Source organism: Phacochoerus africanus, chromosome 5, assembly GCF_016906955.1.
Source record: "Phacochoerus africanus isolate WHEZ1 chromosome 5, ROS_Pafr_v1, whole genome shotgun sequence".
In the NCBI taxonomy this organism is placed as follows: Eukaryota; Metazoa; Chordata; class Mammalia; order Artiodactyla; family Suidae; genus Phacochoerus; species Phacochoerus africanus.
Genome location: NC_062548.1, coordinates 35,709,270 through 35,736,160, shown reverse-complemented (window position 1 = coordinate 35,736,160; position 26,891 = coordinate 35,709,270). Strand labels below are relative to the sequence as shown.

The 26,891-nt window shown below is 52.0% G+C and overlaps 1 protein-coding gene across 4 annotated transcripts in view; it reads left to right on the top strand.

The window, feature by feature from the left end:
- SNX29 (sorting nexin 29) overlaps positions 1–26,891 on the top strand; it is a 551,544-nt gene that overhangs the window by 375,822 nt on the left and 148,831 nt on the right. For all 4 annotated transcript variants that reach the window (XM_047780471.1, XM_047780470.1, XM_047780473.1 and 1 more), the window contains one exon: positions 1,554–1,635. In XM_047780471.1, the coding sequence (XP_047636427.1) occupies positions 1,554–1,635 (82 nt within the window). The remainder of the gene's footprint in view (positions 1–1,553; positions 1,636–26,891) is intronic.

Sequence of the window (26,891 nt, the reverse complement as noted above, 5' to 3'; positions counted from 1 at the left end):
TCTGCACCCCTCCCCCTCCCGACAGACATGAAAGGGGAACACTCTAGCCACTAGCACAATTTGGGGGACCTTTCCAGGAGGAGTGTCTTTACATATACAGACCAATTTGGTGGCTCAGAATTGCACTTTGTACTCAGAGCCCCCAGGGGGATTATCAGTGGGGTTCATTTTGCCCCACAGAGGTCAGCACCTCAGCTCAGAGCTGAGAAGAAAGTCTGCTTCGGAGAGGACCAGGGCTTTGTGAAGACCCTTCGCCCTGGAGTTGTGAGACCATTGAGTCATGGCCTCTTCAACCACCCGTGTCTCACACTGAGTTCCAAGCACAGGAGTCTGCTGCATTTTTGTGAGCTGCTCTTCGGAGAGAAGGAGAGCTGGAGAAAACGCTCTTAGCTCCACAGCAGCTCTAAGTAGAAGCAAAAGCCAGCCCTTCCCAAATTGGCATGGAACGGTTTTGAGAACTGTTGTGGTTGATCCTGAGGTTTCAGTGACAGTGAACCTAGCAGCTCCGCCTGGTTGGGATCCAGCCCAGTGGCAGCGTGGTGGTGGGTGGGTACCCAGTAACTCAGAGGTCGGTTCACGTCACCTTGTGAGGCAGAACTGTCACATAACCGAAATAACCCTTGCAGTTCCCCCAAGTAGCCTGTGAGGATCAGTCGAGATAATACAGGTGAAGGCGAGGCGCTGTACCTTGTCCATCCTCAGTACATGATTTTGCATTTGAATATCAACCTTGCTTTATGACAGCCACACACAGTGTTTTGGGGAAAGTTGCAGAAGGAGTTCTTTGAGCCTGGCTTCCTGGAATCCCCTCTCCCTCCTCCAGATAGCTGGGGCTCTCATCACCATGAATGGTGGTCTCCCAAGCTCTTGCATGGAGTTTGATCTTAGAACGGGGGTCAGGGTCTAACGTGGGCTCAGTAAAGAGGCAGCATGACTCCTCTGAAGGCATTAGAAGTCCTGTGGGTGTTAGTGCCCGGGTCCCTCTGAGGCATCATGGAGGCTTCCTGTTGTCATCCCCCTCTTCAGAGGAGCAAACTGAGGTTCAGATAAATTAGGGGCCACCGACACTCAGTAGGACCCGAAGGGCAGCTTGCTCTCATTCCAGAATACACACCATTGTATACGTACACACACACATAGTAAACTAAGTCCTTTAAAAATAACCTTGGGGGAGTTCCTATTGTGACTCAGAGGGTTACCAACCCAACTAGCATGCATGAGAATGTGTGTTTGATCCCTGGCCTCACTCAGTGGGTTAAGGATCTGGCGTTGCCGTGAGCTGTGGTCTAGGTTCCAGACGCGGCTCAGATCCCGCATTGCTGTGGCTGTGCTATAGGCCAGCAGCTGCAGCTCCAATTCGACCCCTAGCTTGGGACCTTCCGTATGCTGTGGTGCCATCCTAAAATGAGACTTAAACTGATCCTTTAGCCTCCTCTTAAGTGTAATAGAGGTTGTTATAAATTGTGCCTAATGCTCTTAGAGGAGGAAATAGTCACCTCCCTTCTTTTGGGTAAATTGAACTGACCAATTTTGATCTGGTTTTTTTTGTTCAGATCCAACCGGGCGCTCATCAATGTCTGGATCCCATCAGTGTTTCTCCGGGGCAAAGCTGCCAACGCGTTCCACGTGTATCAGGTAGTTACCAGCAGTTTCCAGTTGGATGTCACCCCTGGGGTGGAATCCAGGCTTGTTTGTTACTTGCTAGTGCTTTTGCCTCTCGGCCGTGGAGCTCTGGACTTAGAAGGCCACGGCCTCCAAAGCCCAGCCTCTACCTGCTCAGCCTCCCCAGGGAAATGGTTCTCTTGTCAGACAGGAGGAGGCAGGGTGGTACGTCCCTGTGCAGCTCAGGCTTCCTGGCGTGGCCCTGACCACTCAACTCAGGCCAATTGAGCAGAAGTGGGAGTCGTTGGCTTGCACAGCAGCTGAAAAGTTGAGGCGTGGGTCTGGCCTCAGGCCTGCTGGCCCCATGGTCAGAATCCGCTGTCATTTTCTCCTGTTTCCTCTCCTTGGCTGTTCTTTTCAGGCTGGTGCTTTCTGTGGGTTGACCAGGCAGCTCAGCAGCACCAGACTCTCAGCCTACCTGGGTATCTCTGGAGGGTCTGTCTCGGATCACGAGCCCATCCCTAAACCTCATGGGTGGGCGATGGCCTCGCCTGATGGGCAATGGCCTCGCGTGATGGGTGATGGGCGATGGACTTGTGTGATAGGCCAGGTCTCCACAGACAAAAGCCAGGCTTCTCTTTTCCAAAGAAGGAGCGACAGATGCTTGACAGGTGAAAACTGCAGATGTGCCCTCTGCCTCCTTGGGGTAGAGCTGGGCCCCTCCTCCCCCCCATCATCTATGGGAGGATTGAGGATCTGGGACCATGGGATCTTTGCTTTGAAGGTGATTGTGCCCCAGCAATTGGAACCCTAGTTTTCCAACTTTTCTCTGGTTTTCTGATGCCTCTTCCAGCCCTGCCTACTTATGCTTTCTCTTTTATCTTTCTCTTTCTCTTACGTGCTCTCCAGCCCTCTGTGTTCCCTTGTCCTGGACTGTTCTGCCGTGACTCTTAGCCGCTTCCGGTCCTGCTCTCTCTCGGCGTGTATCACCACATTTTCATTAGGTTTTGTTCCTATTTCCCATGAGCTTTGTGAAAAGCCTTGAGCTTTGTTGCCATTTTTCTTTGTGGAGAATTGACCCCTGAAGAATTGGTCTCAGCTATTAAGATACCTTCCCCAGGGACTGGGGTGGTGCAAAAAGGACACGGAACATGACAGTAGAAGCCCTGGTTTCAATTTTGTGACCTTACATAAATCTTGGCTTCCTTGTCTGTGAAATGGAAATGATAACAAGGCTTAGAAACAAGGGTTAGAAATAGGCGGCATCCAGGAGGCACTTGGGCCTCGTCCCTCATCTTCCAAAATGATTACCGAGTTTGGCCTTTGGTGGCGGGACAGATGGTGGTCGTGTGTCTATAGGAACGAGCATGAGCGTGATACGTGCTTCTTGCCTGCAATCTTAGGGACAAATGAGCTAGAGTTTGGCAAAGAAGCTTACACAAACATTTTTGTTTTCTTGTTCGGCTCAGCAACAGTAGCACTTTGGTAAGTGTTACCGAATCTCTGTGTTTGTGATGCTCTCAGCTCCGGCTTGAAAAGAGAATTCAGTATGACATATTTTCGAATATTCTCTCTTATACCAAAAAAAAAAAAAGCTCTTACTTGAGTGCCCTTCAGTTCTGCTTTGCGGTCATCAGAAGGCTGGGAGGTGATGGCTGGAGGATGAAAGTAGTGAAGCAGACAGCTTTATTTTCGAGCCAAATTAAAATGCGAGATCACTTGAGAGGTTTCCTTGACCTTTCATTTTTGACTCCTGCCCACCCCTCACCCCAGGAAGCAGCTGGGCAGGTTTTAGCTGCGGAAAGTCAGTTATGGACTGAGACACACACAGCAAATGTGCCGTTGCCTGGGAGATGGTTTCCACGGTGGTCATGGTGGCATCCGAGCCACACTCTCCCCATCCTTGACCGTTTCCAGAGCTTTCCTGGGAGCCACAGGCCGGGCAGCCCCCACCTCACCCAGAGCGACTTCATCCCACACGGGGGGGCTCTGCCGTCTCTCCTGACCCTGGCGTGTGTGAAGAAGCACCTCTGTTTTTCTCCTTTTAGCTGGCAGTGCTTCTGGTTGGTACCTCAGAGCAAAATCTGAGCCTGTGCTTGGAAGCATCTCAGAAATTCTTTGTTACAATGAGGTTTTTTTTTTGGTCTTTGTTTAAATGATGGGAGAGAGGGCCACTCGTTTAAATACTGGCACCATGGGACATTATTTTTCTTAGTTAACAATTGCATTTTATATAATTCCACAAAACATTTGAGATAATTTCTAGAGAAACTCAGAAAAGAATGATAAAATGGAAGTAAGAGATAAAATATTAGAGTCATAGAAAATGTAAACTAAGAGCGTTTCCATTAAGGGAAGAGTGGAAATCATATATATATATAATCCTGCATGGTTTTCTTATTGATTGGTAAATTTCCTTTGAGCTTCCTGACAGCCGATGTGAAAATGGAAATGTGGCAATTTTAGATAGTTCCATTGCTAATGAGAAGAAAATATGTCAGTTCCCTAAAGGAACTCTAAAACAAATTTCCATGCAGAGCTTGGATGAAGCAGTAATAACGGATATGGTAGACAATGCCCATTTCATCCCTATGGCAAATCACCGTTAATTTCCCTATGCGCTCCCGCCAAGGAAGCCAAGGGCATAACCTCAAAACGAACCCTAAGTTCATTGGAAGAGCCAAGACAAGAGGGTCAGCACGTGTAGTTTTCTCAGTAGATCTGTGCCTTCCAATACGACAGCTGCGAGCCACGTGGGGCCATTTCAGTTTAACTTAAATAAAATGGAAAGACTTGTTAAAGTCAAGTTCCTCAGGCCCTCCTGCGACCTGTTAGGTGCCTTGTACCCACATGGGGCTGGTGGCTGGCACAGTGGACGACACACGTGTGGACTGTTGGCATCATCACGGGAGCGTCTGTTGGGTGGCGATGATCTCGAACAGTCCCTCCCGGAGTGGCGGACAGCAGGATGATCTCCTGGGGCTTGGCGGGCTTGGGGGACAGAGGCTGGACGGTCAGAAACACGTTCCTCAGGGAGAGAGGTGCACCCCCCTTTCAGCTCTCTGCTCGCTGGCGGAGCACGTCTCGGGGCGGCCACTGTGCCTCTAACGCCGCTCATCTTTCTTCTGAGCAAAGGCAGAGGCGGGCCCAGGCGGAGCGCCTTGGCCGGCACAGACTTCCGCTCAGTCAACTCTCTTGTTTTGTTTCACAGTATCTGTTTTTTCGTCTGTCTTCTCCTTACAGCGCAGGCTTCTGTTTTTCCATTTACCACAGTGATGGCCAGTGTTCTAGTAACATAAATTTAACAGAAAGTGAGTCGGCTTGAAGAAAAATGGTAGGTAAACGACAGTGAAAACAGCAGGCCGTTCAGGACGGTGCTCATGTGAATGACTAATACCGGGGAGACGCCACCGCCCCCTGGCCCGTGTGTGTGACGTGAGAACCTCATTCGCTCCTCACCCCAGGCCAGTGAGGGAACAAACGCTGATCAGCCCCGTTTTATAGATGAGAAAACAAAGGCACAGAGAAGCAGCTCATTCAGTAACATGATTTTTAGTATAAAAAGCATCTTCTGACGGGGTACCAGTTTGCACAGATCCTGTGAATGAGGTGGAGTCCAGCTCTTTAAAAATCCAAGAGCACATGGGCCAGTTGTCTTCATAGTGAAAGGAAGGGCCCAGCCTGACCAAGCCCTTACCTGTGTGGACGGCCACCTGCACCCCTGAGACCCTGGGCCCAGGGCCCCCCTGCCACCAGCCAGGGGATTCTGTGCGCCTGCTCCGGGCCCACCACAGTGTACCGCAAAGCCCGGGAGGACGGTTAAAGCAGGGCCTGTCGCCGCGACGGCTCTGGCCACAGAAAGGTTTCGGGGAAGCTCCCTCAAAACTTGGTTTGAGCAGTGTCAGGGTCCCCAGAGCCTGCCCGGAGGCTTGGAAGGTTAGGTCCTTCTGACCATAGGGGAGCTAAGCCGGGTCTCCTGCTGCCCATACAGGTCTAGACAACACTTGGCATGGAAGATTCTGGACAGAAGTTCTGTCCCTTGACATCATTGAATGCAAGTTATTACAAAAGATTTGTCTGTGGTTTCCACACTGTGCTCCCATGTCTCAGGGTGGGGGTTGAGGTGTTTTCTGGCAGAAAAGTAAGAAATGCGGGGAGTTCCCATTGTGGCTCAGCAGATTAAGAACCCACCTAGTGTCCATGAGGATGCGGGCTGGATCCCTGGCCTCGCTCCGTGGGTTAAGGATCCGGCATTGCTGTGAGCTGTGGCATAGGTCACAGATGCAGCTCAGATCCCGAGTTGCTGTGGCTGTGGCGTAGGCCTCTGCTGCAGCTCTGACTGGACCCCTAGCTTAGGAACATACATAAGCCACAGGTGTGGTCATAAAATAGAGAAAAAACAAAAGTAAGAAATGCAGCATTTGACCAGTTTTCAGAACAAAGGTAAAATGGATGTCTAGAACCTTTCCCAATTTTTCTTCCACAAGTATTTCTTACTTCTGGCGCCTACGAATGCTTGGCTACCTGCAGATACTAGCCAGAGACAAAATGATGAAACAGCAACAAGCAGCATGGAAGAAAAGAAAAGCAAAGCCCTATTTACTAATGGTCTTGCTTAGCTTCTCTTTCTTTCTCTCTCTGTTAACACAGGTTGTGTGTGAGGCTTGACTTTCTGTCCCCTGCACATAACACAGTTACGTTTGTTGTTCATCAATTACTTCCTAGTTTATACCTTGGCAAAGGTTTGGTCTTATTCCTCAAACACCCCGACTTCCAAACAAGATCGAGGTCCACCGTCTTAATAGCCTACCATAGTGTTTATAAGGGCATGTTATAGCAATCCACTAATTTTTTTTTTTTCCTTAAGCAAACATTACAGCCACTAAATTGGAGTGAAATAATGCAGCAGTACACGTAGCCGCTGAATCCTTAGGTCTTTCTCTTTGAAAATCACCGTTTGTTTACGTACAGCTGGAATCAGTCCTCTACATGAGATTAACCTCAGCCTCTGAACATAGGCACCAGAAAAGACCAGCTGCGCTGCGGTGTTCCATTTGCAAAGCGCAGCTGATTGCGTCTCCTTTGTAAAGAAGGTTGCTTTGTTTCAGCAAAGCTTTCTCCTTCCAGGATGAGTCCCCTTTCCTCGGGGCCACAGGGGGCTGTCCTGACTTAGAGAAAAGGTGGTCCCCAGGAAGACTCATCCCACCTCTGAGACCCCTCACCCCCCGTCCCCCCCAAAGGAAACCGTGTGCTCTGGGCAGGTGCTTTCAGGGTTCAGTCTAGCAGGGCGTGTTTATATATGCGGTGCAGGGAAAATCCATTATTTTTCGTGTTAATAATAGATCACAGGGGCTGGTGGGCTGCATGGAGCTGCAGGTGGTTGGGAGGACGGTGATGTTTTTGCGCTTTCAGGCTTCCCGTCTCTCAGCCCTTTTCATCTTGGTCCTGAGACGGCTCGCCCCTCGGGCCCTCTGGTTGGCTTTATCCTACGGCTCTGCCTTTATGCTTGCCTGGTGTGCAGCTAAGCGGAGAGGGAGGAATTCATTAAGCAGAAAAGGATGAGATGGTTGAGCCAAGCACAGAAATGGGAATAGCAGCTGCAGGCATGTGGGCTGATGAGAAGCCTCCGCCCTCGCAAGTACCCCTGCAGGTGCCAGGGGTCCGGCCCAGGTCTGAGGCCGGAGGGAATCTCTTATTCCCGTCAGTCCTCCCCCCCGCCCCCGGTGGGAACCAGGCAGCTGTGGCTTCCTGGCCTTCTGAGTTTCCTTCCAGCCAGGTTGCCTCATGTGCTGCACGATAAGCAACATTGTGGGAACCTCTGCCTTTGTTCTTGCTCCCTCCTTCCCCGAGAACTTTCCAGCCCTCCAAGTCAAGCACCTGTGCCCCTCTGAGGATTTCGGCGTATTAACCTCCAGCTGTTCTTGGGCTGCCCAGGGCTTCTGGGAAAGCCTGATACAGGCAAAAGCAAAAAAAGTCCGTTTTCCTCCCCTTGGATGTACGTGTCAGTATTATTCCCCACAACGGCTTTTATCTTCTCAAACAGGAGGGACTTTTTTCCCCCTTTCGAGTACGATTCCTTTATATATCCCAACGCTGTGTGCTGAGGATGGACTAGGTGCCAGGCATGTGCTCAAGGCTGCTGAGCCCCTGGCGAGCAAGGCTTGACGTTGCACTTACCCTCCCAACCTCCAGTCTCGGGGGCCAGGTGCTCTCGAGGAACCACAGCAGCCTCATGAGATAAGGGCTGCAGAGAGAGGTGGGGGTAGGAGGGACAGAAGGCCACTTGCTGTGTTAAGTGACACTGGAGGACGACGGGTAAGGAGGTTAGCACAGTGCCTGGCACACAGCTACTGTGTAGATGCTACCCTCAGTGGCCTAAGAACTGCCTGACCTGTGATAAGCAGTTACCTCTGGAAGTGAACATAGAAGAATTTCTCCCTGCCGAGTGGAATGTCTCTGGGCACGTTTTGTGCTCCCACAGGCCTTTAGTTAGCTTCCACTTGATCAAAGGCTCCGCAGCGGCTGCCTCAGGGGCTGCAAGGAACGAGACCCTCTGTCCTCAAAGTGTCTGGGTCTGGCGGGGAGGTGGGAGCCGCATTCAAGCAGCTGAAATGCAGAGGCCGTGTCCAGCAGCCCCACGCAGCTCAGCAGAGAGGTGAGCTCTGCTGGAGGCAGAGTCTGGGGCTCAGAGACGAAACCGAGTATCATAGTTCGTTTTCCCCGTGCAGCTCCCTGAGGCCTGAAAGCACTGATGCCCAAGCCCTAGTCGAATGGAGTTTTGCCAGCCCCAAGCTGCCCTGTTGGTGCCAGGTTTCGTCTTGTTTTGAATTGAAGTATGACTATTACTTACTGAGTAGTGGATTGCACCAGTGATATTGTCCACACGTCTCCAGGGTGCCTGCACGTGACCCCAGGGCATCGCCGCCCTGTTGGCCTTCCCCAGGGAGATTTTCCAAGATGGTACCCTCGTTTGATGCCACCTCTTGGGAGTCACGGCATGGCTGGCGTGTAAGTCTGGATTAACTAAACACACGTATGTGCTCAGTGTGTGTTGCTGGAATACATTTGGGGTGGCCTCAAGGGGGTACCATCCCCAGTTCTGCGTTACCCCTGGCCGTCTTCACATTGTGTGGCCACTGGTGTTTGGTTATGGCTGACACTTATCAAGGAGCCCTTCTCTTTGAGATGCACTCGGTACAGTGTCTTCTCTCTGCTCCTTAAGGCGGTCTCTGACTGTGAATGGGCCACAGTTCTCATATCGGATCCTTCACCCACTGAGCGAAGCCAGGGATCGAACCTACATCCTCATGGATACTAGTCAGATTCGTTTCTGTTGCACCACAAGAGGAACTCCCAAACAACCCCAGTTTTATCGAGAGCTGCTCAGGGTATTTATCGGGTGATTTGGAGGGTTAGTCGTGGCGCTGTTAACTTTCTCGTCGTGCAGCTCTGCAGCGTTCATTTTTTCTCTGTTCTGCAGTCACCATCATCACTTACTGGATACAGGCTTCCCCCTCTCTCCGAAAGCAGGGTGTTCCTTTGAAACCTTCCATAAGCCAGGATGGCATTAAGCGCAGGAGCAATTACCTTTCTGTGTAAAAGCGAAAGTCCACGTCGGATTTCGCTCAGTTAGCTAAGATAGGGGCTGCTGTAGGTCTTCTGTGAACGCAAAGTGGCATGAAGCGAACTTTGGAAAAGCGAGGGACCATGGTGTCTGGCTTCCGCTGGGAAGGGAGGGTGGGGCTGCTTGTACATCTGAGACGGAAGCAGCCCAGCCCTGGCGGAGAAGGCGGATGTTAGTAGTTAGATGAGTGCAGAATGTTTCAAACGGGGATCTGCAAAGGCGAGGAAGGCTGTGGCCACGCCACTCCCGCTGACGGGGCAGTGGGGCTGTCTCCTGATTACTGCTTGGGGGTGTCCACCCAAACGGTGACAGATGTCCTCCGCAGAAAGTCCGGGGCAGGGGTGGGGTTAAGGAAGGGCTGGTGTCCAGGGGCCCTGGGAGTGGAGGGCAGAGGGCGGTGATCTCTGCAGGGACACCTGAGGCCGGGAAGGGGGCGTCAGGTGGAGAGGGAGGCCGGACGTGAAGGCACAGAGCGGCTCTGTAGACGGGGCGGGGCCTTCCAGGGAAGGGAGGAAGGAGGGCCCAGCCCAGCCAAGGTCAGGCGACAGATCCAGGGTTTCGGGTGTCCCCTGAATGTTTAGCCTCCTGGCCTCAGGCAGGCATGTGGCCCAGGGGGTCTGGAGCCCAGGCTTCCAGGCCTGCCAGCCTGTGTGTTTTGGCCAGACCACTCCCTACCCCACCGCCGGGTCTCCTCTGGTCCTAAAAGATGGTCTCTGGGGGAGTTCCCATGGTGGCTCCATGGAAGCGAACCCAAATAGTATCCATGAGGATGCAGGTTCCATCCCTGGCCCCACTCAGTGGGTTAAGGATCCCTTGTTGCTGTGCTTGTGTCCTAGGCTGGCAGCTGTAGCTCTGATTGGACCCCTAGCCTGGGAACTTCCATATGCTGCACCTGGGGCCCTTAAAAAAGGGGGGTCATTGGGCCTCTGAGCTTCAGCTGGAGCAGACACTCCCCAGGAAGCCTGCCCAGGCTGCTGTCCCGTCTTCCAGCTCCTCCTCTAATGCCGGAACGGGAGGAAGGGACAGCGGTGCCTCTGAGGCGAAGGGGCTGTTCACGTCTCCTCTTCAAGGCCACATGCCCCCGCCCCCAGGCACGGGTGAGGGGGGCAGCACGTGTGAGCGGCACAGACGTGGACGGACCTTGTTCCCCACCCCAGGGCTGGCCTCCTACAGAGGCCAGGACACTGAGAGCTGCCTGGCCCAGAGTCACCCCTTCCCTTGCTGTTTGTAGATAGCAGTGTCACTTTTTCTAAGCCCACCTTAAATAAAGCTTTTTTCCAAATGAGGCAGAGTGTGAATCCCCACATAAAAAGGGCAGGGGGCTGTGGGGAAGTCCTCCTCTCCTGCAGGGCATCGGGCAAAGCTGACGGGCCCTTGTCACCCTGGCCACCACTCCTGCCCTTCACCTCCACTGCCAGGGAGCCAGAACCTGAGAAAGAAGAATTCCCTGGCTGAGATGTGATCTGTTCTCCTACTCGAAGTCTCTTTTCCAGCGCCCCCATCACAGGCAGCTAGTCCTTATCCTTCCCTTGTCTAAAGAGAGATTCTGATGAAAATGGAAGTCCCAGCAAAGATGCTTCTTGCCTGGCTATTGTTTTTCGCAAGTGTGAAGTTTGTTTCTTTTCCTTTGTTTTTTTTTTCTTTTTTTTTTGTCTTTTTAGGGCCACAGCCTTGGCATATAGACGTTCCCAGGCTGGGGGTCAAATCAGAGCTGCAGCTGCCAGCCTACACCGCAGTCACAGCAACGCCCTCTCCAAGCCATGTCTGCGACCCACACCACAGCTCATGCCAAGGCTGGATCCTTAACCCACTGAGCGAGGCCAGAGATTAAACCTACATCCTCATGGATACCAGTTGGGTTCGTTACTGCTGAGCCATAACAGAAACCCCTGGAGTTTGTTTCTTTGTAAGAGAGGTTCCTTGGCATTTTTGTTGGCAGCCTGAGGAGATAGCTTGAGGGGTCTGGGGGAAGGAGCTTGGAAGGCGAGGCCTCCAAGCTAGAGTGGGGTCCCAGCCTGGGCAAAAGTTGTCCCCTGTGTGTGGTGCAGGAGCAGAAAACCAAGACCTTGCAGGCTGGCAGCAAACATGCTAGTGCCCGCAGGTTAGAGGTCCCTCCGCTGGGCTGGGCACCACACAAGTGTCCATGTTTCTGTAGCTGAGAGATGGGGATAGGACCTTCCCACCAACTCAGCAGGACCGCCTGGGGTAGGGTGGGGATTGAAATGCAATCAGCAGTTACTTCCAGAAACCTTGATTTTTCCAACCCACCCCAAGCACCATGTGCTGTGTTTGCATGAAGTCTTGTCGTTACACAGGAAGAAAAGTTGTCTCTTCTCCCTCCCCAGCCCCCTGGCCTGAGCAAAAGGTAAAAACATAAGAATCCCAAGATGAGTTAATTCCTCCCTGGAGCTCTCCTGGCAGGAGGGCTGCGATCCTGTCTCAGGACGCTGTGCAGCCCGGGACCTGGCTCCTGCCTCCTTCAAACCTTCTATCCACCCAATGATGGGGCTGGTCTGTCGTCATTTACAGCAGGAGGAGTGAGGTGTCCCCTCCCAGGACCTGACCTCACTCATCCAGGGCGTCCAGTGAGGCCGGCAGGGTGGCCCTGGGCTGGGCTGATAGGTGAGTGTTCTCTCACCCAGGCCCTGGACGTCCACCCTTCCCTATAATACACCCAGAAGGATTTGGGTTTGTCACGAGGTGGTGAAAAGCAATGGCCTTTAAATTCACCTCTGTCCTGGGAAGGAGCTCTGGGGCCAGAGGACGCACAGAAAACCTTCCCAGTAAAGCCGTGGAGCCCGGGAGGCGGGATGGGCAGCCTCTCCCCAGAGTGTGACTGGAGGCCGCCCCCCCCGCATCCCGTCCCATCCCATCCTGTCTCTGCAGGTGAGCTCAGGGACAGGGATGATGTGGTCCCCTCCTCAGCCTGCTGAGCCTGAAGCAGCCAGGTCACGTTCGCCGCGGAAGGGGAGAAAACCAGAAAGGCCGCTGATGGTCCCCCCCCCCCAAAAGCTGAGTCCCCTTCAGCTCCTCTTGGATGTGCCCCTCCTGTCCCTCAGCCCCGGGGCTGTGGCCGGGGGCCTCATCTGGCCTCCTCCCCTCGGTGAGCGGCCGTGGGTGCTGCTCGTGCCCCTCCACGTCCCTCCAACGTGTGTCGTCAAGGCAGTTTTGTGTTTCTCCAGCTCACCCTCGGCAAAGAGGCTCCCCGTTTTGGGTGTTTAACCCAGGTTCCTTTGCCCCACGGCACACGCCTTGTGTTCAGATGCTGGAGGGCCTGGGTTCCAGAAGGAGCTTCCACACGGAAGCCGCCTCTTTGGACCTGCCTCTCTGGGGCTCTTTGGCTCCCCTGTGCCCTTGTGTCTGTCCTGAGGGCCAAGGGGTTGGCCACCTCCCTGCGGGACTTGGTGCAAAGCAGGGCCAGTGTGTCAGCATGGCAGCGGCTTGACGGCTTGGCGTTTCCCTCCCCTCTCCCCTTGGCCACTCTGTCTCTCTCCAGTTCTCCCCCCTCTTTCTCTGCTTTGCTGCTCTCTGCCACCCTCCTTCCTCTGCTCCTCCTCCCACTCTCCCTGCCTCCACCTCCTCCTCTCCTCTCCCTCCTCCCTCCCTCCCTCTCTCTCTCTCCCCGCCTCCCTCCCCCACTCCCCCACTTCCAAGCCTCCCTGCTTCTCTGCTTCTCTTCTCTCTCTTTGCCCGTTCTTAGCTCTTGACTTAGGAAATTCCTAACTCCCTGGATCCACCCATCTTCCTTGTACCCGGGGAAGAAAAGGTCTGCCCGCCGCAGGTGGGTGTTTTCAGCCTTCCGTCATCGTCATCGGATGGATGGGGTCTTGGTCCCCGTTGTCTCCATGTGGCTGCAGACTTTGTCCTCTGGGCTCTGGGAGAAGTGCGGGTGGCAAGCAGGATCAAGTGAGGAGGGCTCTGGACTCTCCCGGAAGCCCGAATCACCCACACATGGGACAGCCCCAAGCTGCCTGCCTACGGCAGTTGTTTGGAACTAGAGGATCCCTGCATGTCGGGAAAGTGTTTTCTGGCAGGAGCTCCCTGGTGGTCTAGGGGTTAGGATTTGGTGCTTTCACTGCTGTAGCCTGGCTTCAACCCTTGTCTGGGACCTGAGATCCCGTATCAAGCTGCGGCATGCTGCAGAATAACAACAACAAGATTGTTTTCTGGCACGATCACTTAGTCACGCCTGATAATATTCATCTGCAGCTTTTTAATACCAATGATTGTTCTGTTACAGAGTTCAAATGGTGCAGAATTAATTGGTTGGTGATACTTTTATTCTTAGAAAATTTACTGCTTTTCATCAATATCTGTAAAACCATATGCCAGTGTCCCCTACGTTAACCTGATCAGGAAAGAACATCTCTCCATTCACAAGTCACGCACACAGCATCCATTCACTGCGGAGCATCCTGCAACTCACAGCCCCGCTGGGACAGTGATCCTACCCAGAGCATCCAGAGTGTCACCCCTAGAAGCCCCTGTGCTTTAGTTTCAGAGTTTCCATTTTCTGGTCCCTGCGCTCGTTCCCGCGTGGGCAGCCTTAGGTGGGGAGCTGTGTCTTGGCACGAGGGCTGGCGGTGGAGGGTGAGGCTGAGCCGTCCCGGATACCCGGATGACAGGGCTTCTCCTCGGCCCCACGCAGCCTGATCCCGCGGTGTGCTCCCCGTTCACATCCAGGCCAGGGCTCCTCAAGTTGGGGCAACGTGGGCAACTAGCTGCCCACTCGATTGTTGAGGACACGGACTCTCCATCTTCACGTGTGCTCTCTTCCTTGGAGGAGAAGGAAACCCCGCTCCATCCAGAATGAGAAACAGAGGCTGTTCATGGGTTGTTGCCTGGAAAAGGCCAAGGGTGTACAGAGCTTGAACTTGAGGGGCTCAGGGGCATGGGCACCCCATCTCCAGTCTTTGCAGAGGGTTGTTTTGCTCTATTCACGGCCAGATGGCGGGATGTCTGTGGCCACCAGGCTTGTATCCCCTCGGCTCAGCTGCCCCACTGGAAAGGCCTCTGCTTCTCCCTGTGCTGACAGGGGTCCTGGATCCGAGCCTCTCTGCCTCTCAGTGGAGGGGCCATGCCCCTGGTCCACAGTCTCTGTGTCCGCAAGGGCGCCAGGCTCACATTCCTTCTCTTGAGCCTGCGCCAGTGGGAGCGCACTGCTTCCCTAAAGGACAGTGACGCTGCTCCTGCCAGTGGAAGAGGGAGGGGCTGAAAGAGAGCACATGCCCCCACGTCTGCAGGCTGCTCATAGCCTGGGGTTGGTCAGGAGCCAGTTGTGTCTCTACACCAGGGTTTTTGAGTGGTAGCAGAGTTGACATTTGGGGCCAGATAATTCTTCGTTGTGTGAGGTGGGGTGTTGAGCTGCAGCATCCCAGGCCTCTGCCTGGTGCCACCTCTCCCCTCTTCGCAGTCATGACAACCCAAGATGTCTCCAAACGTTGCCAGCGGTCCTTGGGACATAGGACTTTCCCCACGTGGATCCACTGGATGCTGTTGCAGTTTTATTGGACATTTATTGGCCATCTTGGACATAAATGGGATGATATGATACATGTATCCTCCCCAGTCAGTAGACCTCTTGTCTCCTCACTCTTTTTAAGCTTCTGCAGAGTGTTTCCTAGCATGAAGGAGCCATTATTTGTGTAACTATTCTGAAGATGGACACAGAAGGCTCAGCCTCCGTTCCCATTTGCTCAACCAGACAGGTGCGGGCCACCTGGGCACAGATGCGTGTCTGTGGACCGGAAGATGGGTGTGCCAGGGTTTTTTTTTTTTTTTTTTTGCTTTTTAAGGCCACATCTGCAGCAAACGGAAGTTCTCAGGTTAGGGGTCACCGCCAGCCTCCGCCAGAGCCACAGCAACACAGGATCCGAACCCAATCTGCGACCTGCACCACAGCTCATGGCAATACCAGATCTTTAACCCACTGAGCGAGGCCAGGGATCAAACCCATGTCCTCATGGATACTAGCCGGGTTCATTAACCACCGAGCCACAACGGGAACTTGATACACACATATCTGCACTCGTAGGCACAGCGGCAGCCCCCAGGCTTAGAACTGGCTTCCTCTCCAGCAGGGGGCCCGGAACCCAGGTTAGCCCATCCTTCATTCCAGCTCATCAGATGTTTGGGCCCAAGCGTCTGCCCGTCTCCCCTTCACTGTGGGGTTAAGTCGTGGCTAGAAGCTGGGACCACCACCTGGAGCTTCCGGGCTGAGCTGAGCTGCAGTTTCCTCACCTGAAGACGCCGCTCCACCTGACACTCAGCCAAGGTGGAGAGAGGCAGACCTAGAAACAGTTTGTCAGCCACCAGGCAGCTTTTCGAACGCCAGCTCTCAGGGTTTATGCTTATGTGATGGATGTTTCCTGAGGCCAGCAGCACAGGAATAATGACTTAAAAAACAAAAAGTTAACCCTGAGTATTAGTGAGCAGATGCCTCCCCGAGCTTGGTGAGTCCTCAAATGATCTTTAGAACCTGAATCGTGTTGGCACGAGGGGAGGTCTTGCATCGCCTTAGTGAGTGCTCATCTGAACCGGATGCACTTGCACCATTCAAGCTGTTGTGGTTTGGGCTTTTTTCCCTCCCTGGACTGAGCTTTGAGAAGCCTCTGTCTCCTAATGAAGTCAGTTGGGGGAGGGCGGCTGCCACTTTAAGTCTAGGATCTTTTTTCCTACCCCTTCCAGATCCAGAAAAGCACTGTGAGTCCAACCTTTAAAGGTTATCTCCTTGTGCCGCCGGCAGGCGCTCCCCGAGAAACTGCGACTTGCAGCTCCGTGCCAGACTTCCCCACGGAGGGAACGTCTGCCAGACTGCTCGGGCTGTCTCGAGCTGGAGGCAGCAGCTCAAGTTGGCGGCCACGTGGAGGTTGCTTTTTTTCAGGGGCCGACAGAGAGGAGGATGCGGACTGGGGTCTCAGGGAGTCCCAAGGGACAGTGTGGTGACCGTCACACAGGGTGGCAGAGATGGAGAGGTCTCCCCCCTGGGGTGATGGACGTCTGGTCTGCCCCCCCCCCCCCCCCCCCCCCCCCCGCCCAGACAACAACAAGAGGCTGCCGGGCGGCAGGGAGCCAGGAAGACGTAAACGTTAGGATAGTTCAGTTACTAGAAGATGCGGAAAGGAAACCACACTGCATTTTGCAGCACGTGATTTAGAGGAAGCATCGCGCTGGACTTTGGAGTCATGTTACCAAGCCTGCCCTGATCCTGTCCATTTTTATGAAAAAAGGACATGGGAAGGAGATACACAAAGCTGCTGGTAATAGCAGGCACTTATACTTACGGAGCCTTTCATATGCATGATTCTGATTCCTTGCCGCCACCCCATGAGGGCAAGTATTTTCCTCTCTATTTACAGATGAATAAGCTCAGGTCAGAGAGTGTAGTAACCCGCCCAAGATAACACACCTGGTGAGCAGCAGGGATGAGCTGCAAACCTAGGTCTAGATGACCTTCCAGCTGTGTGTTCTTTAAGAGGAAAACACGACCTCTGTCTTTGCCAAGTTTCCCTAAGAAAGACAGATGGGCAATAAAGAGGGGGAGGAGGAGATGGTGGATGACAATGATGGGGGGCTAAGGATGGTGACGGTGATGATGATGGGATGAAAATGACGAGTGATGGTGAAAGGAGAATAGTGATAGTTGATGGAGGGGATTGAGGAGGAGCGTGAGGAGGGGGATGGTTGATGAGGACGAGGGTGAAGGTCCGTGAGGAGGAGGGTGTGGCCCGTGATGCTGGCGATGCTCGTGAGGATGAAGATGACGAGGAAGAGGGCTGGTGACGGGAACTGAGGGGTATAGCTAGGGTCGATGACGGCAGCAGCTGTGTTTCCCAAGCACTTCCCACCTACCAGCCCTTGTGCTCATGTTCTCTCCATGTTTTATCTCCTTAAACTCACACATCCCTCCATTGGGAACGTTGTCATTACAGCTACAGGAATAGGAAGAGGCCTCTGTTTCCTTTACATGCCCCATCATCTCAAGAAAGATCCAGGACTCTCTTCTTCGGTCAAGGGCACGGCCGAGCCTGGGGCATGGAAAGTCCTATTTAGTCCCCGTACGTGCCCTGGGACCCTCGCATGCGCTCTCTCCCTGACTAGGTCTTCGCCCAGACTTGCTGGAAGCATGTGTGAGTAGCTTCTTTTCATCACCCCCTTAGGGCACCAGTCTTGGCTTTTAGTGCCCATCGTTTTGATCCTCTACCTCTTTTCAGGAAAAATAAAGTTGCGGCTGCCCTGGTTTCTGCCACTTGTTTTTGCTTTTTTGTTAGTTAGTTTGTTTATTTTGTTTTAACATCTTGGGCTTGAGATCAGGATGCAAAGCCTACCTCTATATTTACCAGCCGTGTCTCTCAACCGTAAAACGTGACTGCGAGCCACCTCCTGTGGCGAGTTGGTGTGAGAACTAGGTGAGGATGTCTAAGAAGAGTGCCAAGCACAGTACCCGGCCCTTGGTAGGTGCTTAATAGCCCCAGTCCCCTCTGCGCTCCTGTCTTGCTGTCCCAGGGCAGCGCTCATCTTTCACTTATTTATGTGTTTGCGTATTGTCTGTCTCTCACACTTTCTCCACAAGCGCTCTTATTTTTCTGCTCTATCCTCCTGCCTAGACAAGTGCCTGCTGATAAATATTTATTAAATGAATGAACAGGCCAGCATAGACACACAGGCAATGGGAAACAGGAATGTGCATGATGAGTCAAGGCATGTGGGCAGAAGATGAAGCTGTTGAGCTGGGCAAGGACCTTGTGTCCAGGCCGGTCACTATTTTTGTCACAGAACACAGGCTGCACAGAGTGCACTTAGAGTCTTCTGAGTTGGTGCAGGAGGGAAGCAGGGCCACGCGGCTTCCCCTGTGCCTGTGTCTCAGAGCATGGCAGGTGGGGTCGGAAAGACTCTGTTTTAAGAGGACGATGTGTTCTCTACAAATTCCAGGAGCCAATTTCTATTCCTGCGTGGCCTGCAGGGACTTGAGCTTGTCAGCGTCCCTCACAGGGAAAGGAAGAGCCCTTTCAGAGTGGACCGTGAGGTCCCTCTAGGGTGTGGCCGCTGCCTCAAGCATGAGTCCCCAGCCGGGAGGCCCCCTTGACACTCTCTGCTCCCCATGGCAGGCAGGAGGTTGGTGGGTATTATTTGCTTGCTCCCCCTCCCCACTGGTGCCTCTTTTACAAAGAAAGTTGAGAAGGCGGTTGAACTGTGAATAGTTTTCTCTCTTGACCGTCTGGTAACATGACGATGATAATGTTCCATCTTAGGGCCCCTCCCCAGGCAACTAGAATTTTGGTCAGCAGCCTTTTTGGGGAGCCAGAGACTTGGGGCACCTGCACGTTTTTACTAATAACATCTAAGTGTCTTTATTGGCAGTAAAGAAGCAGGAATCCTTTAAGAGCCTAGGGGCTTAGTGTCAGGTAATATGCAAGGAAAAAAGGAGCTCAAGGAGGCAGGAACTGGGAAGTTGTTTAACATGACTATTGAAACAGACCTTGTACTGGGAGGCAGGGTCCTATTTTGGGTGCACTGGGAACCCCATGTTCCTTCCTGTCTGCTAGCCGCCCCCACCCCCACCCCCCTCCCTCCCTCCCTTCCTTTCTTCTTCTCCTGTTATGGATCAGGCACTGTGTTAAGGATTGGATTACGGGAGTTCCTGTTAGGGCGCAGCCGAAACGAATCTGACTAGTTTCCATCCCCGGCCTCGCTCAGTGGGTTAAGGATCCGGCGTTGCACCTACATCTCCGATTCAACCCCTGGCTTGGAAGCTTCCACATGCCGCAAGTGCAGCCCTAAAGAAAAGGTGGGGGGGATTGGACTACTGTGATAAGAAAGTAGTCATCGTAGAGTTAGAGTCTAATGAGGGGAAACATATTGATCAATTAGCTAAGTAAGTGCAAAACCACACTGAGACGTGCCCAACCACAGAAGATGGATAAATAATCAGAGGCACATTCACCCATGAGAGCACTGGACAGCAAGGAGAAGACCTGCAGCCAACAATATGGATGAATCTCACCATGTCGAGTGAAAAGTAGGTTAAAAAAATACTCACCAGGTGATTGCGCTTCTCTAAATACAAAAGCAGGCCATGTGGTTGGAGGTGCCCGTTGTGGTTGACAGGAGAAGCAGGGTGACCGTCATGCCATCACCAGGTTCCCTCTGATGGCTCCATCAGCCTTGAGGAAGCTGGAAATACCAACACACTTGGCTCCACCTTGGAGGTCAAGGCCAACCAGCACCAGGTCAAGCAGGCTGAGAAGAAGCTCTGGGACCTGAACATGGCCCAGCTTCCTTCCCTGATCAGGCCTGAAGGAGAGAAGAAACTGGTTTCTGGTTCGACTGGTTCAACTGGTTTCTGTCTCTGGTGCCTTGGTGTTGGCAGCAAATTTAGGATCATCTAAACTTGAGTCTAACCACTTTATTCTAAATATAAGTTTTTTCACCATAAACACCCCCCCTCCCCGCCCCCAACCAGGCCTTCTGAGTGCCTGATGGTGAGGTGTGGGTGATGTGGGCTGGCCTAGGTGAGCGGGCCTCAGGTAACAGTGGAGGGAGCAGGAGAGAGGAGAAAGCTGGGCCCCCAGCATGTGTCGAGAAACCAGGATCAAAACCCGGGCATGGCTGACCCCAGGGAGATTAAACAGAGTGAAACTGTTGATAATCATTAGCTCAACAAGTGTCATAAGGTCCCCCTCAAGGACTCCATCTTCTAGATCACCACCTGTACATTGATTATTTAGTCAAGGAGGCAGCGGATCATTTTGGCTCTTCAGCGACAGGGCCCGTGGTGGAGGAGAAGGACCAGGAGCCTTGGTTGCACAGGAAACCCCGATGCAGTTTCAGTTCAGTGAAGTCCACTCTGTTTCATCAACCGGAGTAGTTTAGAAAGAGAATGGAAGAGGGATATATACACAGTGGAGAGAGAGAGAAAGAGAGATGGAAGGACAGGCCCTGAGCCCCGCTGTGTCCGGGGAGGCCTGGCCAGTTCTCACTCAGAGAGCACGTGTCTGCAGGGCACACGAGCCACACGGGTGTTGGGATCTGCTCCTCCCTTGGTCACTCTTCATTTCTAAGTTCTCTTCGTGTTATGAGCATCTTGCTGCTTGAAGCTACCTGGTTTTTGTTCTGCTTTCTTCTACCCTTGGATGCCACTGACAAGAGTAACCATCTGTGTCTCGGCCATAAAAGTTAGTGGGTTTCGTGCAGGGCCCATGTGGACCCCTCTGACCCAGACTGAGCATGTGCATGGAGCCACTGCCCTAGCCAATCTGCCAAGACCAGCAGAGCCAGGCTTGGGCACTGGACAGCAGTCTTTTAAAGTGGTTTTATTTAGCTTTTCAGTTACTTTTATTTTTATAAAGTTTTAACACTTTGGTCTTATCAATCAGCTGAGGCTATATTATGCTGTTGTAACAAACATTCCTCAAATCTGGGTCATTGGCAGGGCAGCATTAAGGTTACTGCATGTCAATTCCCCTTTCGTTGCTCCAGCTGTGATTATGGGCCACATAGTCCGCCTGCCAGAATCCAAAACAAAGCAGCATCCCTGAGCTGGGGCATTCTGCTCTCGTGTCAAGCCAGATGGTAATGGGCCAGGAAGAATGAGCCTCTTACAGGGAGCACTGCAGGGGAGCCCTGCAGAGAGGGGAACTGGAGTGTCTGGTGGAGTAGTAATATGATATTAAAAAAGAAAAAAATGGGAGTTCCCGTCGTGGCTCGGTGGTTAATGAACCCAACTAAGACCATGGGGATGCAGGTTCGGTCCCTGGCCTTGCTAAGTGGGTTAAGGATCCAGAGTTGCTCTGAGCTGTGCTGTGGGTTGCAGATGTGGCTTGGATTCCATGTTTGCTGTGGCTGTGGTATAGACCAGCAGCTACAGCTCCGAGTTGACCCCTAGCCTGGGAACTTTCATATGCCGCAGGTATGGACCTAAAAAGCAAAAAAAAAACAAAACAACAAAAAAAAACGTAGTATGGTAGACCTCAAAAAGTAATGCTTACTCATGGAAAAACTAGCCAAGATAGATAAGTGTTATATAGCCCTTAAAAATGATGATGTGTCCTGCAGTACTGTTTACAACAGCCAAAGCAGGGAAGCAGCCTAAATGTCCATGACAGAGGAATGGATAAAGAAGATACACAGTGGAATACTACTCAGTCATAAAAAAGAATGAAATCATGCCATTTGTAGCAACATGGATGAACCTAAAGATGATCATTCTAAGTGAAGTGAGTCAGACAGAGAAAGACAAATACCCCATGCTATCACTAATATGTGGAGTCTAAAGTAGGACACACATGGGCTTATCTATGAAACAGACTCACAGACATAGAGAACAGACTAGTGGTTGCCAAGAGGGAGGAGGAGTGGAAAAGGGATGGATCAGGAGTTTGGGATTAGTGGATGCAAACTAATTTGTGTGCAATGGATAAACAACAAGTTCCTACTGTGTAGCACAGGGAACTGTGTTCAATATCCTGTAATAAACCGCACTGAAAAAAATTAAAGAAAACTTAAAAAGATACTATTAGAAATATGCAAAAAACAAAAAGGTGATAATAGCTCTTATATGTCAGCTTGGGAGGTTATTTCTTAGATATGACATAACAGGGGAAAAGAGGTAACTAAACAGGATAATTTTTTAGTCCCATTTAAAGGATGACCTAAACATTTTTAAATGTGTATGTTAGCCTAAGGAAAATAAAATGCAAAGTTCTACCAGCTGAGCCAACCTGGATGTCCACAGAGCCCAGGTGAGACAGGACTCAGTTCACTACATCTCAGTGCCAGCCAGTTGTCACCATGCAGGAACTTGGGCTCTGTGTCGCCCATCTTCCAGGCTTTTTTTTTTTTTTTTTAATAGAAATTTGGATTTAAACATTAAAAACTCTTATTTTAAGATGTTGGCATGTAGTTCAGATTTCGACCCTTCGTGGATTGCCAGGTTTGTAGTCTCTGCTGTCACCCCAGAATGATTTTCTCTGGCCAGTGCGATTTTGGATGTTTTCTTCCTTTTTCCTTTTTTCTACCTTGACCTCAACATTGCGGATTTCTTTGTGACGAAATCATGGGGAAAGCAAACAAGGACATCCATCATGACAGGAAAAGCGTGTTTTAGCTGCAGGACTTGCTCTCTGTTCACTAGACCACTGATGCTTAATCCAGAAAGTGGTGACCCTGAAGAACAGGCCATATTTGGAGCTGTTTGATGTTTAAAAAAAAAAAAAAAAATTGCTGTAGGAGTTCCCGTTGTGGCTCAGTGGTTAACGAATCCGACTAGGAACCATGAGGTTGCGGGTTCAATCCCTGGCCTTGCTCAGTGGGTTAAGGATCCGGTGTTGCCGTGAGCTGTGGTGCAGGTTGCAGTTGTGGCTCAGATCCCGCGTTGCTGTGGCTCTGGCCTAGGCCGGTGGCTACAGCTCCAATTGGACCCCTAGCCTGGGAACCTCCATATGCTGAGGCAGTGGCCCAAGAAATGGCAAAAAGACAAAAAAAAAAGTGCCGTAGACCCCCAGATTGTGATCAGAAAAGGCCAGAACCCCAGGGGCGGTCCCAGGGAAGAGGGCCCAGGGGTCCTCCTCAGTGTCTTGTAGACCACGAGCATCAGGGTTCCCTTGTGCTGAAAATGATGTGGAGATTGAAGTAGCCAGCTCTCTTGGAGGCAGAAAGGAGACCCATTCTGAGGGCAAGCTCCCAGGCTGTTTGCTTAAAGAAAATAAGGTGAGTTCCCTGGTAGCACAGCGGGTTAAGGACCTGGCTCAGGTCACTGCTGTGTGGGTTCGATTCCTGGCCCAGGAACTTCCACGTGCTGTTGGTTCAGCCAAAGAGAAAAAAGGATAGCAAACTCGATGAAACGCATGGACCCCAGCTTTATTCACCAAGTGTGCCTTTTGCCTTTGAGGGATGCAGGAGATTCCACGGAGGGGAAAGGAAATGTGTTGGGTGTGACTGTGAATGCAGGAGAAGGCCCTGCATTCAGGATGTGCTGTTGAATATTCAGGAGTTTTCTTTTCCCCCCATTTCTTTTTACCCCCACTGTAATTCCCTGCCTCATCACCCATCATGCAAATGTGATTCTTACCCATTTTCTGATGTTACTCGTTCGCTAAACAAGCAATCAAAACAGGGTTTTGAGCTGTATTGGAGCTGCAAATAAGTTTAGTATAAAATGCAATTATTCGCCTCCCAAAATCAACAGAGACAATTTGGACATTTCAAAGGCTTGAATTACCCTTAATCAGAACTCAGAATGGCGTCCATTCTAAGGATTAAAATAAGCTCGGACTCAGCTCTCATTCATAATAGCCACTTGCTTTAAGGAAAAGAAAAAAAAAAAAACCAACTTCAAAAAATGCTAAAAGTAGTACATGTTCATTATAGAAAATTTGGAAAATAAAGGAAAGTTAGAACGAAGGAAAACAAATGACTCAGTCCCACTGCATAGATACAGTTGCAGTTAACACCGCCTTCTAGCCTTTTCTCTATGCATTTTTTTCCTCTAGGTGGAATCATCCCATGAGTGCACTTGTATCTTGCTTTTAATTTAATTTTGCCAATGTCACTCTGCACTTTGTCAAAACCATCTTTCATAGCTGCATGATGGTCTACCCTAGGGATTTAATGTCTTTGACCATTCCGATAAAGAATCAACTGCGTCATGTTAAAAATTTTGGGAGTTTGGCAGTTCTCGTTGTGGCTCAGTGGGTTAAGAACCCCACTAGGATCCATGAGGATGCTGGTTCAATCCCTGGCCTCCCTCGGTGGGTTAAGGATCCAGGGTTGCCACAAGCTGTGGATTAGGTCGCAGATGCAGGTCAGATCCCACGTTGCTGTGGCTGTGTTGTAGACCGGCAGATATAGATAGCTCCAGTTCAACCCCTAGCCTGGGAACCTCCATGTGACACAGGTGCGGCCCTAAAAAGCAAATAAGTAAATACATAAATGAAATGAGATCACACGTACAGCCCTTCAGATGTCGTCCGGGCTGCATATAGTTTGTACTTGGCATGTGGCTGTTACTCCCTGACTCCTGCCATCCTCGTTGTCAGCTCCATAAGGAGCGCTATAGAAGCTGCTACGGGGGAATAAGGAGAGACCCTCACTCTCTTTGCCAGTGGGGGTGGGCGGTCATGGAAGGTTCCAGGAGGAAGGGATGCCTGAAGCAATCTCTAATGCTGTACTGGGACGAGCCGGGCGAGGCAGAGAGGCAGAGGGTCCTGCTGGCTCCTGGGCCCAGAGAGGAGAGCAACCTGGGAGCTGGGGAGGTGGTGGGGAGAAGGGGTTGTCGGGGGAGTGGCCAGGCCCCCCAGGCAGTGCCACATCCATGCAGAGCCAGACAGCATCACCCCAGCCACTAAGCCGAGGGGCGCTGGGAGGAGGAGGGAGCATGCAATCCTTCTCTCTCTTTCCTCCTCGGGGTCGGGCCTTCCTTTCGTTCTCACATTTCTCTTACGGATCCGCAGCGCGAACAACGCTGCTGTCCAGCTCCATGTGGAATGAAGAAGCCAGCTTTGGCGGAGCGCATCGGAAAGCGAAATACTCCTTCCCTCTGGGCGGGAAAAAAATTCTGACCTTTTGCAAAAAGTTTCAGAAAACGAGCCCATCTGTGTTACGTAAAATGTTCTTTCATTTTTCTCCGATTCAATCAACATCAAGAAATGACAAAGTAAACATTTTCTGCTTCAAAATGTTAAGAATTCAGGGAGGATGCTCTGGTGGCCCCTGTCTTCTGAGCTGTCACCTGAGCCCTTTGCTGGCACCGGGAGGTGAGGTAAGGCTCGCAGTGCAGGCTGGATGGCTCACGGGCTTCTTTCTGGAAGTTCGCTCATTCATTCTTTCAGCCAACCAAGGAACCCACCAACAAATATTTACTGGACACCTTCTGTGCCAGCCTTTTTTCTGTGCCCTGGGGTTGTACTAAAGAGCTGAAACAGATGCGATCCCTGTTCCCACAGGGTGTACATTCTACTGCAGAGGCGCCATGGGCAGATAAGCACGTACTGTGGTTTTATTCTGCACTTACTTAGTGCTGGGAAGCAAATAAGACGGATGCTGTGGTGCTGGCGACTGGGGCGTGTTCAGCCAGAGCTGCCTTGATGGGTCACCCAGGAAGGCCTTTCCTTGTCATTGGCGTGGGTGCGAGTCCCGAGCTTCTTGGCAACCCTGGCTGCGTGAATCCATCCTCCCCATTCACTGATCCAACACATGGGTGCTGGTACTTGGAGTGCTTCCTAGGTCTTTATGTTCTAAGCCAGGACCCTTGTCCCCAGGGAACCTTAGGGTCTGGTGGAGGAAGCAGATGCATTTGGGGGGTAAACGCCGTCAATGTCGCGCCCTGTGCGGTCCAGGGTGTGGGCACTTCGCTCAGGCCCGGGTAGGCAAGAGTTCAGCAAAGACCCCTTCTGGAGAAGAGATGCTTGGGCTGCTGGGAGGGTGATGAGACGAAGGTCACCCTGACCTTGGGATGGCATCCACAGTGGAGGGCAGGGCCCAAATAGGAGCCATGAGACAGCACATTGTGTCCAGCGGCATGGCAGTGCTCACAGCTGCAGCTCACGAGGTATAACCCAGAGTCAGACCCTCCATCTGACCTATCAAGTCCAAGTACAGGGCAGTCTGGGTCTGGATCCTTCACAGGCTGATGGCAGGAGCTTGGTTAGTTTAAATGTTTAAAAAAAAAAAAAAAAGGTGGATGAGAGCCATTAGCTCACACAGTCAGAAGAACACCATGGAAACTCACAGAAGCCAGGGTGGCAGCAGGAGTGCCATCCTTGAGGCCAGGAAGCCGGCCCCTTTGCTGTGTATCTCCTCCTGCTGCGTGCATGGTCTTCGTTCTTCCAGGGGACCAAGGCCGGTGGGCAGAGAGCTCTCTGCAGTGCTGTGACTGTGTGTTACTCGTAGGGAAGGCTCCTTGGGTGACCTTGACCAACCCAGGAACACGGGGCACTGGATAGTGGGATTGGCTGGGCCTGGGGCCGCTTCTCAGGGTCAGGTGTGGGTCAAGGTGGGTCTTTGGCAGGGCCTCCAGCACGGATGGGGCTGAGGTGGTTCCCAGAGGAGGGACCACCATGCAGCCGTGCTGCTCTGAGAAGCGGGTTTGTCCACTCCTCTAGGGCCTTGGCAGGGCTCTGCTTCCCCGGCCCCCCACCCGCCTGGGTAATCACAGTCGTCATAGCATGCTTAGCCACCGTCCAGGCAGCTTTGGTCGGTTACAAGACACGTGAGAGGGAGGGGAGTGTTGAGGGGAAGGAGTCGTCTGCGTAGCCAGCCCCCTTCCTCGGCTTTAATGTCCACTAATTGGAGTGCTCTCTTTAGTCGGTCTTCTAACTGGAAAATAATGAGATTTGTAGAGATCAAAGGCCCCGCTCAGCTTTCTGGTGTTTGCATGAAAGCGCTACCAGATCCCAGAACGTATGTTACAGAAGCGGAAATTCACCAACTCCCGTCCACCACCTGCTTTAAAACCCCTCATTCCAGCCAGAGCTGTCTGCATTTCTGATGTTCCTCTCCTGCGCTTGCCTTGTGTGCCGGAGGGTGTGTCATCTGCCCCCTATTTTGAGGCCCTCAAGGTCTGCATGCTTTTTAACACCTCCGGGACTCCCTCCCTGGTCCGGGGTAATGGGTGAGTTTCCCAGGCGCCTTTGGTTTCATGGCCCTTAAGATGCTGGGGCAGCGAGGG